This window comes from Cariama cristata, unplaced genomic scaffold, assembly GCF_000690535.1.
Source record: "Cariama cristata isolate BGI_N322 unplaced genomic scaffold, ASM69053v1 scaffold28750, whole genome shotgun sequence".
Taxonomy (NCBI): Eukaryota; Metazoa; Chordata; class Aves; order Cariamiformes; family Cariamidae; genus Cariama; species Cariama cristata.
The window spans coordinates 36,669-48,707 of record NW_009595797.1 but is presented as its reverse complement, the minus strand read 5'-3'; the positions used below and the strand labels follow the sequence as shown (position 1 = coordinate 48,707).

The window sequence follows — 12,039 nt, the reverse complement described above, 5'->3', positions numbered from 1 at the left end:
GATAAATTTAAGTACTTCAGCATAAGGGGTAAATTTCATGTAAATACAGACACTTTTAAAAAACCCCACTTATTTCCAGATGCAGCAGATTAATCCTGCAATAGTTGTTACATCAGTTTGTTGGTTTTTTAAAGTGCTCTCTTGTCAATATCTAGCTTTACGGCCAGCCTCATTTAAGAACAAATTAGACAGAAAATGTGGTAGTTTTAGTTAATGGTACAGCTCTGATACTGAGTTATATGGGTAAAATGAGACAGAAAATTACTAATAATTAAAAGTGCAACACTCGATCAGACAGAGCACATTTGACTTAAACCTTTTCTCTTACTTTCTTTTTCAATAGAAACTATGTTCCAACTTCCTGTCAACAACCTTGGCAGTTTAAGAAAGGCCCGGAAAACTGTGAAAAAAATACTTAGTGACATTGGTTTGGAATACTGTAAAGAACATATAGAAGTAAGTATGATACCTCCCAAGTGTTGTAGTTAAGAGTTAAAATGCTCCAAAGTTAGTGGGACTGTGAGGTCTTTGGTGTATGATGGTTTTGGGTTTTTTTGACCTGTTTCACAAAATGTTAAATTTTTATTGTGAATTTTGAAAGAATCCCCTGTATCCTGTTCCCACACCATACTCCTCTGTTCTTATCAGCTTCAGAGAATGATTCTGGGATTCCATTTGAGCCCTGTTGTTCAGGCATTGCTACCATTGTGTTGCTTTTTAAATTCTACACGAAGTAGGACTTAAACTTGAGATAAAATATACCTGTAAACACTTTCTAAAAAGTTTAGTGGAGACAAGATACACTTCAGGCTATATCGGACTCACTTGATATATATTGAAGGTAGGTTGTCTTTTGTTTATGCTGGATTCTTAAAAATAGCACTTGCTAACTGAACATTAGGAACGAAGCAAGAACTAGGTGCGGTATGGGATCTTCTTGGGGGACAAGATGGTTCTGAGGTTTTCATGAAGTGTTTGTCAGTCAAGTTAAAGAATCACTTCTGTACCTGTGTTAGTTCCTAGGAAAGGTATTTGTGCTACTCTTCTGGACTAACTTCCTAACTATCGTCTCAAAAGTGCAGCTTTCTTTCCTGAAGCTAACTTCTGTACTGTCAATTCACACACTTTAACTCTTTAGAGTACTTGGCAAATTGTGACCTGTTTGCTATTAGTGTCTCTTTAAAGAGCATTTAAGTGAGATGCGTAAGAAAGAAATGCCAGTCCGTCCTGCTTGGAAAATTTGTGGAGCAAGTATAATTTTTAAGGGTAAAATTTTAAACTGGGACAATGTCACTTCCAGTATTCATTTCAGTGACAATACTATTTTTGAGTCCTTATGTGCTGCTGACGTAGATGCCAAAGATGAAATGCCAAAGTACTTCATAAGATTATTTTTTTTAATAGGAATTGGGCTTCTTAGATGTCATAAATGTAGTTAAACTTTAAAAACTTTTATCTGAATTCCTGTGTGAAATTAAAGTAATTAAAAAAAAAAAAAAAAAAAACAAAACCAAACCCAAAATGAATCAAAAACCACCACTACCCAAAAAAAAAAAAAAACCCAAAACAAACAGAAAAACCAAACATCAGAGTTAGTGAAGCATCTATATGATCTTAAATGTTTAGCACTAGCCTGGGAATACTTTCTCCATGACTGCTTTTAAAAATGGGGCAGGTATGTAATTACAGTCTTGGGTTAATTAGGAGGATGAGTATTGCAAATAGTTCTTCAGGTGTTTGAGGAATGTTCTTCATATGTGGAGGAATAGTTCTTCAGGAATGACAGAGACTATTCATAACTCTTCACCTCCGAAGAGGTGTATCTTAAATACCCACACTTCCTTGAATTAATGATGTCTACTATTTACCAGCAGCACTTGAGAGGGCTGCATGGATGCTTACAAGAGTTGCTAAAGGGAGCAGTTGGTCTTTGGTTTTGATTCTCTGTACTCTCTTCCCATCTTCCCCTTCTCCAGGATTTTAAGCAGTTTGAACCTAATGACTTTTATTTGAAAAACACTACATGGGAAGATGTAGGATTGTGGGACCCATCGCTTACAAAAAATCAGGTTGGTAATAGTTTATGCTGACACATCTGATTCTGGAGATGGTTCATACTGAAGGGCATTTCACAAATACGCCAAGAGCTTTTCCTGCAGTTCTACTGATTGATCTTCATTTGTTGTTAGTTTAAGGGACAGCAAAAATCTGTGCTGCTTTTTTTTTTTTGTAAAAGTACTAATCCTGGTCTTTATCTTAGTAGTATGGATAGCCAAATACTGGAGAACTGATTGGTCAAGAAATCTTACTTGCCCTTTGACAACTGCATATTAAGAGCCCATGTTTTCAAGCGTAGCACAATTTCACCATCCTTCCAGTCAAAAGATCAACAATTTTATACTGTTTGTGATAAGTTTTTTACCTTTCCTTAAATGTTTCATTATCTGTTTTCATCATTTCAGAAAAAGTTTAAATGAACATGTCTAACTGTTGCTCTCTCCCCTATTGTTGTAGTTCTGTTAACTGTCTGCCACATCTGAAGATTCTCATAATCTGTATCCGAGATTTGGTTTAAGCATATATAGTTCTGTATGGCAGAATTAAGTGACACTGGAAGTCTTGCTTTTTAGGTGTTTCTGAGCCAGTAATAAAGGAAATTTGAATTGAGCTAGAAGTGGAGGAAGGAAATAAAAATAATACTTGATTCTGATTAAACACATTTAAGGCAAGTTGTGTGCACTGCAGTAGCCTCTACTGATGGTACGATATAGAGTAATACCAGCACTGACAGAACAGTGAGAAGGTGAGAAACCTCTCTACAAAATAAGTCCTTTTAGCATCTGAAAGATCAGGTATTGCTCTTACAAGAAATGGGAACCTGTATTATGATGGATTCCTAGTGTAGTGTTAATTTAAGAATGTCCCTTTATTACTGTGTTCCATAAAATACACTGATGTTGTCCTTTTTTCTAGTTAATTCCAGAATAGAAAGTGTAACATAAAAGGAGACAGCTTTTGTTTAGTTTGTTTTGTGGTATCTTGTCTCCAGCCTACCAGAGGTCTTGAGGCTTCAGAATGTGGACAGAGGCATATATTCCTACTTACTTACGCACAGGGAGAGTACAACTCTCCAGCTACTTCAAATGATCTGTGTGTACCTTGATGCACAAGAGTTGTTTTGATGCTTATGATGAATGCTTACAACTATTTGAATTTCACGTCTTATCTCATCTGAAATGCCACATTGCTTGTGGCTATCTCCTAAGGCCAGTGTAACTTTAGTTCCTGTTACAGCAGTTGACAAGAACTGCATTGGCAACATGTTAGATATAATAAAGATAAAGGGTGCAGGGAAACCGCAAGTGTGGAACTTTCAAATACTTTTTTTTTTTTTTTTTTCTGATTCAAGATTGGTTGAAAAATCAGGTTTGTGCTTTGATCAGAAGGAAAAGGCTTGGTGGCTCTAAGCTCTTGCGTAGCCTTAGTCTATGACTTGGTAAGCTTAAATCCATTTGTTCACCAAAAATAAGTTCTGAAGAGCATCTTTAATATTAAAGTTTGTAGTGGATTAAGACACTGAAATAGTTATACCTGTAAATGTTTGGCAGATTTTGATGGGAAGTAACTTGTCTTCTGGATACAGTTTCATTCTACTCAATCATGCTTGCTTTTTCCCTCTGGAAGTGAGCTTATGGTGAACTTTCATGCAGCTCAGCCGCAGGGAATGAGGCTTTTTTTGACTGGTGGAGAAAGATGTTTATGATTTGGCCTTGCATGCTCAGTTTATGGTTAAACTCTTGAGGGACCTCTAAATTGGCCCTCGCCACGTCACATGTATGTTCAGATGATAAACTCCTTAGCCTGATCTGCAGGCCAAAAATGGGAAAGAGGAAATTAATCTAAAGCTTTGAGACTGCTGCAGTGGGTGTTGAGACGATTATTTAGAAACATTATTGTTTAGAGAAGATAGTGGATGTTGTTTTTCTAAAAACTGCTTTTCAATATTTAGTTTCTGCTTTGTTCTTTGTTTTAAGGACTATCGGACAAAGCCCTTTTGCTGCAGTGCATGTCCATTTTCCTCGAAGTTCTTTTCAGCGTACAAAAGCCACTTCCGGAATGTTCATAGTGAAGACTTTGAAAATAGGATTCTCCTTAATTGTCCTTACTGTACTTTCAATGCGGACAAAAAGACTTTGGAAACGCACATTAAAATATTTCATGCTCCAAATGCCAATACACCGAGTGGAGGCATCAGCACTTTTAAAGATAAAAACAAACATGATAGCCTTAAACCTAAGCAGGCTGACAGTGTAGAACAAGCTGTTTATTACTGTAAGAAGTGCACTTACCGAGATCCTTTGTATGAAATAGTTAGAAAGCACATTTACAGGGAACATTTTCAGCATGTTGCTGCTCCTTACGTAGCGAAGGGAGGTGAAAAGTCACTCAATGGTGCAGTTCCGTTAAGTTCCAGTACCCGAGAGGAGGGTAGTATTCACTGCAAACGATGCCTTTTTATGCCGAAATCATATGAAGCTTTAGTACAGCATGTTATCGAAGACCACGAACGTATAGGATATCAGGTAACAGCAATGATAGGTCACACTAACGTAGTGGTTCCAAGATCTAAACCTTTGATGCTAATAGCTCCAAAACCGCAGGATAAAAAGCCTATGGGACTCCCTCAGAGGATGGGTCCCCTTTCCCCTGGAAGTGTTCGATCTCTTTCGTCACAACAGATGATGAACAGACTCACTATACCAAAGCCTACATTAAATTCTGCAGGAGTGAATATGATGTCAAACGTTCACCTACAACAAAACAATTACGGAGTCAAATCAGTACCACCAAGTTATGTTGGTCAGCCAGGGGGAAGGCTAAACTTAAGTGGTAATGCACCGGTTTCTCTTCCACAACAGTCGCAAACAATGAAACAGTTTTCAGCAAGTGGAAATGGAAGGCCTTATACTCTTGGAGGGGAACAGAGATCACAGGCCTCAGCAAGATACTCTCTTCAGTCTGCCAATTCGTCTTCTCTTTCATCAGCTCAGTTGAAACAGACGTCGTTATCTCAGTCACAGGCAGCTTCAAGAGTATTAGGTCAGTCTGGCTCGAAATCTCCTGTAGCTGCTACAGGTCCTTCCACTGTCAATACATCATCCACACAGAAGTGGAAAATCTGTACAATCTGTAATGAGCTGTTTCCTGAAAATGTGTATAGTGTCCACTTTGAAAAGGAGCACAAGGCCGAAAAGGTGCCTGCAGTAGCTAACTATATAATGAAAATACACAATTTCACTAGCAAATGTCTATACTGTAATCGCTATTTACCCACTGATACATTGCTTAATCATATGTTAATACATGGTCTGTCTTGTCCATATTGCCGTTCAACCTTCAATGATGTTGAAAAGATGGCTGCTCATATGCGAATGGTTCATGTTGATGAAGAAATGGGACCTAAAACTGATTCCACTCTAACCTTTGATTTGACATTGCAGCAGGGTAGTCACACGAATATACATCTTCTTGTAACGACCTACAACCTGAGAGATGCTCTGCTGAATCTGTAGCTTACCATGCTCAGAATACTCCCCCGGTTCCTCCAAAACCGCAGCCAAAAATCCAGGAGAAGTCTGATGTACCTGTAAAAAGTTCTCCACAAGCAGCAGTTCCCTACAAAAAAGATGTGGGGAAAACTCTCTGTCCCCTGTGCTTTTCAATCCTAAAAGGACCCATCTCTGATGCGCTTGCACACCATCTGCGGGAGAGGCATCAAGTAATTCAGACAGTTCATCCAGTTGAGAAAAAGCTCACCTACAAATGCATTCATTGCCTTGGTGTATATACTAGTAACATGACTGCCTCAACTATAACGCTGCACCTCGTTCACTGCAGAGGTGTTGGGAAGACTCAGAATGGCCAGGACAAGGGTACTTCGTCATCTCGGCTAAGTCAGTCTCCAGCGGTAGCACCTGTAAAGCGTACTTACGAACACATGGAATTCTCACTAATGAAGAAGAGGAAAATGGATGACGATGACTCCCCCTCTGCCTTTGAGGAGAAGCCTGAAGAACCTGTAGTTCTAGCATTGGACCCCAAGGGTCACGAAGATGATTCCTATGAAGCCAGGAAAACATTTCTTACAAAATACTTTAATAAGCAACCATATCCCACTAGGAGAGAGATTGAAAAGCTGGCGGCCAGCTTGTGGCTGTGGAAATCTGATATTGCATCTCATTTTAGTAACAAAAGGAAGAAATGTGTTAGAGATTGTGAAAAATACAAACCTGGTGTGCTGCTTGGTTTCAATATGAAAGAGTTAAACAAAGTTAAACATGAAATGGATTTTGATGCTGAATGGCTGTTTGAAAACCACGATGAAAAGAATTCCAGAGTCAATGTTAGTAAGACTGTTGATAAAAAAGTAAACTTAGAAAAAGACAATGAAAGCTCCTCAGACAGCTATGAAAATACAGAGGAGGAATACAATGAAAGCGGTAGTCCATTTGGTCAGCGTATGTCTGACATTGGTGGGAAAACCTCTTCTGATAGCATAGTGGAGAACCCAGAGGACAGCATATCCAAGGAAATCATTGAAGAAAATACATTACAGTCTCCAGAGAAGTCTGATCAAAAACCAGAGGAAAGTTCTAAATACGAAGAGATTGTTTCTGTGGAAGAACCAGCAAAACTGGTAGGTGATGTTTCAGATAGCGAAGGGGATCAGGATGATCAAGATGATGCTGTCGAATGGAAAGATGGAGCTTCACAGTCTGAAAGTGGGCCTGGTTCTCAGCAGGTTTCTGATTTTGAAGATAATACATCAGAAGTAAAACCAGAAGTGTGGACAGATGAATCCTCTCAGAGTGAAGATGCTGGTAGCAGTAAACCGACTGTTGAGGCAAAAGGGGGTGGATCTGAAAGTGACGAAGAACAGTCAAAATGGAAGAATCGTTCCTATGGAAAAGTAGAAGAGTTTTGGTCTAAGGACCAGTCGCAATGGAAAAATGCATCAGAGATTGAGGAGAGCTTGTCAAATCAGCAGATGGAATGGCAGAATAGCACAATTGACAGTGAGGATGGAGATCAGTTTGACAGTGTGACTGATGGAGTGGCAGAACCAATGCATAGCAGCTTAACTGGTGTGGAGCTGAGCAGCCAGCAAGCGTAAGCTGCTCAATTCAGAAGTGTCAGTAATATGATCCAGTCTACAATGGTCTAAACACTCTCACTTCAGTATGACTGCTAAGCTTAAATTCTAACTGGTACTGCCTTTCGAGTGCTAGGTCATGGCGTGTGGTGGTCGTGGCCACGGCTGCTCTGGTGGTTATTTAAGGATGCTGTTGGCTAATCTTGCTTGAGAATACCTGCTGGGATGAGCACAGTAACTTAATGTGAACATGAATAAGCTGGTGGCTCCGGAATGCACACAGAGAAAAGCAGAGGTTTATTTTATCTGCATTTTCAACATTTATTTCACTCTTGTACATGTTCAGTTGTATGTCTTTTTAAACATTACCCTTTTTCACATGGTAGTGTAGGGCCAACCATACAAGCTACCAGTTCGACGTGTATAGTAGACTATGGGGAAATTGATTTTTTTCATGTATCATTCTGAATAGTTGAAATGTATATTTGTACAGTCTTTTAGACCTATTCAAGTGAAGCTTATGAAATTGTTCTTGTGTATCCATCATAGATTTGTTTCTCTTTTTTAGTGTTGCCCTGCTGTGTAATAAATGCTGTATCTAGTTTACCTAGCAAAAGCTTGAAACTGCTATAGTATGAATTTTGACAAACTTAGTTTTTGCACATAACCTTGTACAATCTCAAAACAGAGGCCAGCAACATAAAAAAAAATATATCTGGACTCTATTGTATTATAGAATTTTCTTGTTCTGAATATCCTTGACATTACGACTGATGACAAATGTATTTCAGAGCCATTTTCTGAAATCTTTTAAGCTAAAAAAAGAAAAATCACATGCAAGAAACAAGTTTGCAGCTACTAATTTTGACACCTTTTAGATCTGTATAAAAGTGTATTGTGTTGAAGCAGCACACTGAAACAAAAGTGCTGTGTTTTGGATATTTAGTTTTATCTTTAGTTGACACCGACAAGGTGTTGTATTCATTTATACCATCTAATATATGACACACTGTTGTAGTATGTATAATTTTGTGATCTTTATTTCCCTTTGTATTCTTCATTTAAGCATCTAAATAAATTGCTGTATTGTGCTTAATGTAAATATTTGCTTTATTACATGCAAGTGCTACATTCCTGTTTGGTAAATCCCACCTTGCTACATTCATTCCTTTTTTTTTTTTTTTAAGTGCTCCACAGCTCTGCTGGGGCATGTATGTTTAGTACTTTCTTACTGAATGGACTCCTCTCCTTCAGAGATATGGAAAATCCTACAAAAATAACTTTGGCTGAATTTGTCTTTACTGTTTAGCATTCTAGAACACTTAATTTATAAATAGGATTGTAGTGATTTGCTTGTTCTGCATCCTGGAGAAACAAGGTCTATGAATTACTTGCATTTTTCATCCCTTTGTATTTATACGAATGAAGATCACTTTCACATATTAAAAAGTTACCTAGAACTATGTCTCTCTCTGAAGCACTACGTATTGAGGGTAAATGACAGCAAAGGTATTTGAATGCTTACCATTTAAACATGAAGGAGCATGCCTTACAAGCTACAGACTTCAGACTTGTTTTGACTTTGAAGGAAAAGTAATTTGAACACCTCCCTGCCCCCCCACCCCCAAAAAATAAAAAAAAAACAAACACAGCAGTTAAAATTTGTGATGGTTTGGTCAAAGCAGTCCTGCGTTTTGGCAAGTGTGCAGTACAACAGACAGCTGCATAACCAAAAGCTCATCAAGATAATAATTTACTGAAAGGAATCCAATTGTGATGAGAGCAAAACTATTCTTAATTAGAGCGATGAGTTTGATTTAGGTATATGTCTCATAAATATCAGAGTACTTACTTTTTGATACTTTACAGGAACTCCATTGACCTGTGAAATTTTCATTGATGATGTAAAGGAGGAAATAGTTCTGTGTTCTTCAGCATTTTGAACAGCAAAACCATTTCACAGATCTTGAGAAAAGAGATATCTCTATAGCAGTCTTGGCTTGGTTGTTAGACTAGTGGAAAGTACAGTTTATACCTACCCACTATATAGGCCAAAGATGAGAATATGCGTATGCTGTCATGTTCTGCAACTACCTTGTGCTGCTGACACTTTGGAATGAGCATTTCTGGGTTTTGTTGAACTAATTATGTGTGTGAAGTGATGACTGAAAACAGTTACCTTTAGGTGAAGATAATTTAGATTTGTCTTGGTCTTTTCCTTTCACAGAAGGGATACATACTTTTGTTCTGCCTTTTTAACTCAGAGGAGTGGAAGTTGGACTGGCTCCCAATTATTATGCACTCAAGTAGTAGAAGAGACATTTTAAGAACAATACAGGAAAAATACTTTTTCATTTTAAATAACTTTTCAGTAAATCAGGTGAGAGTTTGTTAACTACCACGTACAGATGTCAGTGGGTTGGTAATCTTTTTCCCAACAAAACCAGGTGCTCAAAGTCCCAGAAAAGGTTATTCCTTTCTAAGGAAACTTGGTTATCTTCATTTCTCCCTCTGTAGGCTGCTCTTTCACAGGAGGCTACTGTCTGAAAACTTAAGACATCTCAGAATTTATTTTGTGTCATTTCATCTAGGCTTTAAGGGATTTTACAAATGCATTTTTAAAAAAATTAACCAACCAACCCACCCCAATAGTTTAGTGGTGTTACAACAACCTTTATCTGTTAAGCAATGAAATAAAAAATTGAGTATCATCACCTGAATCTGCATCATATTTGTCCCAGTATCTGTCAAGGTTAATTCAATATTAGTGAACTCTGTAGTTAAAAGTCAGATTTCCAAATTCTGAGCTCCTGGTTGTAGTCTGTGAATAGTAAGACTATGAAATATAAAGTGCTTCATTTGCCAGAAAACTCCATTATAGGAAATACCATTTTATATAGTGATTAAATTAAAGGTCTTGCACAAAAATAGTCTGTCTTACAAGGAATATCAGGAAGGATTGAGGGTGATTGTTTAATATTTTGGCATAAACTTTCTAGAATTTCAAACCAGTTACTCTTCAAATCTGGATTTTAGCCTAGGCAAGAATTCCTTTCTAGATTTGAGGCTAACCACACATTTTTGAGGAAGTCAAAAAGCAGAAGAGGTAAATGACTCAATAAAACTGGAGGAACCTTAAACCCAGTTTGTGTTATCTTAACATATTGCACCATTATAATTTTATGAGATGGAAGTTACCCAATTTTCACATACTCTAGAAACATGCCAGCTGTGCTTGCAGAGAAGCCAGCTCAAGCTGACATTTAAATTCTGCTGCTGTATACAGTGGGAGACCTTGAAAATACGAGTGGGTCCAGGCTTTGGCCAGCACAACAGAGCAGAAAGACCATTAAGACTCTTTCTCTAAAGAATTAATTTCAGCCAGTTTACCTGAATTGAAGCAAAATGAAGTGTGTTTTCCATCTTAAATACACTGAAATCTAAAAGGTGTAACAGTTAACAGCTGAGAATGTAGGCGATAATTAGCATAAACATTATTTCTAGACACAAGACAGCTTTGTACAACAAAAACTCTTTCAGAGCTGGTGTGACCTGTAATTTGACTTTTGACAAATACCTGAAAGCGGCAAGGACATTCTGAGATTGTGATGGGTAGTTGCATTTTAGATGACGCTTAATTTCTATGGGTGTTCATACGGGCTTGTAATAACTTATTTTGAAGCATTGTTCGTTTCACTGACCTGCAGCTGAGATGTAGTGATTCAACAAGTACGCTTTTCCTCCTTTTAGTACACTCCTCTCCTTCCATCCCCTCCCTCTCACTCCTTGAAGCACAGTTACAGTCAATAAAGCTTTCCTCCAAACTAAACAGTTATTTTCCAGCAGAGACAGACAGACAGCTTTTGCTGAACTCCCAGTTTTCTAACCAGTGCATCATACACCAAAGTCACATTTGATCTCAGCATTTTCTTTTTGGGTACTGTGAATTAACCCTTTATCTACGCTGGGACTTCTACTCAATCAAAACCTTTTACATGATGTTGCAGGAATATCTGCATTGAAATTTTATTTCACAAGCTCTTAATCTTATTGAAAGTTGAAGTGACATTTAATGCTGCCATCCTCTGTTCAGCAGCAACATTTCTGTAGCAAGAACTTGCTAATTAATATTCGACCCTTTGACAAGTATTTTCAAGACAGAAACCTGAATGTTCACCCAGTATTTTTATAGGAAAATTCTATCATTCTTACCACCAAGAAATTAGTACGTTTCAAATATCCACTAATACAGTAAACAGGTTACCAGTTTGTAGTACATATATTTCATAAACTGCTATGGTATTAAAACAAGTTTATTTCAATTTTTATCAGAACCAAAAGATTTCAGGAATATGTTGTGTGTACTGTTTCTTCATTTCTGTTAATAAAGAAGCTGATATTTGGATAAACAGGTTGGTATAACTAAGAGTATTTTGTTCCTTTCATAACTAATTTGCCTCTGTAATACCAGCCTCATTTGTAATAATCCATTACAATAACCTGCATTGCAGGGGCAGAGGCATTGACTAGGTCTGTCTTCTGTTGCTTTGTATTTTAATGTGACTTTATCTTTCATCATCAGTCCCACTAATAAATATGAAAAGGTTGAGTTCATTTATTTCTGCATCAGAAAAGCATTGGTCTCCATGGTTACTCAAAGCCATGTAGCTTTACTTTCACCATAAGCTTTTTTTTTCCTTCCCTTTACAGAATTTGCATTGGGTCCTCCATCTTGAGTTTTTCCACAGGTATTTTTAAAACAAGAGCATTTATTTCTATTTCTCCATATTGTACTGTATGCAAAGCCAATCATCTGAAAAGTATATAACCTTCTCTTCCTAATGTTCCTTATTCAGAGAATTGAGTGGTTTTTGTTTCCCTAGACC

The 12,039-nt window shown here is 37.5% G+C and overlaps 1 protein-coding gene across 1 annotated transcript; it reads left to right on the top strand.

Moving 5' to 3' along the window:
• The first annotated feature begins 333 nt into the window (after nucleotides 1-333).
• On the top strand, nucleotides 334-8,255 carry ADNP (activity-dependent neuroprotector homeobox). The gene is given in 4 exon segments (XM_009703532.1): nucleotides 334-456; nucleotides 1,977-2,069; nucleotides 4,035-5,556; nucleotides 5,559-8,255. Coding segments are annotated over 4 exon segments (3,339 nt in total). The 5' UTR covers nucleotides 334-348; the 3' UTR covers nucleotides 7,175-8,255.
• Nucleotides 8,256-12,039: the final 3,784 nt, after the last annotated feature.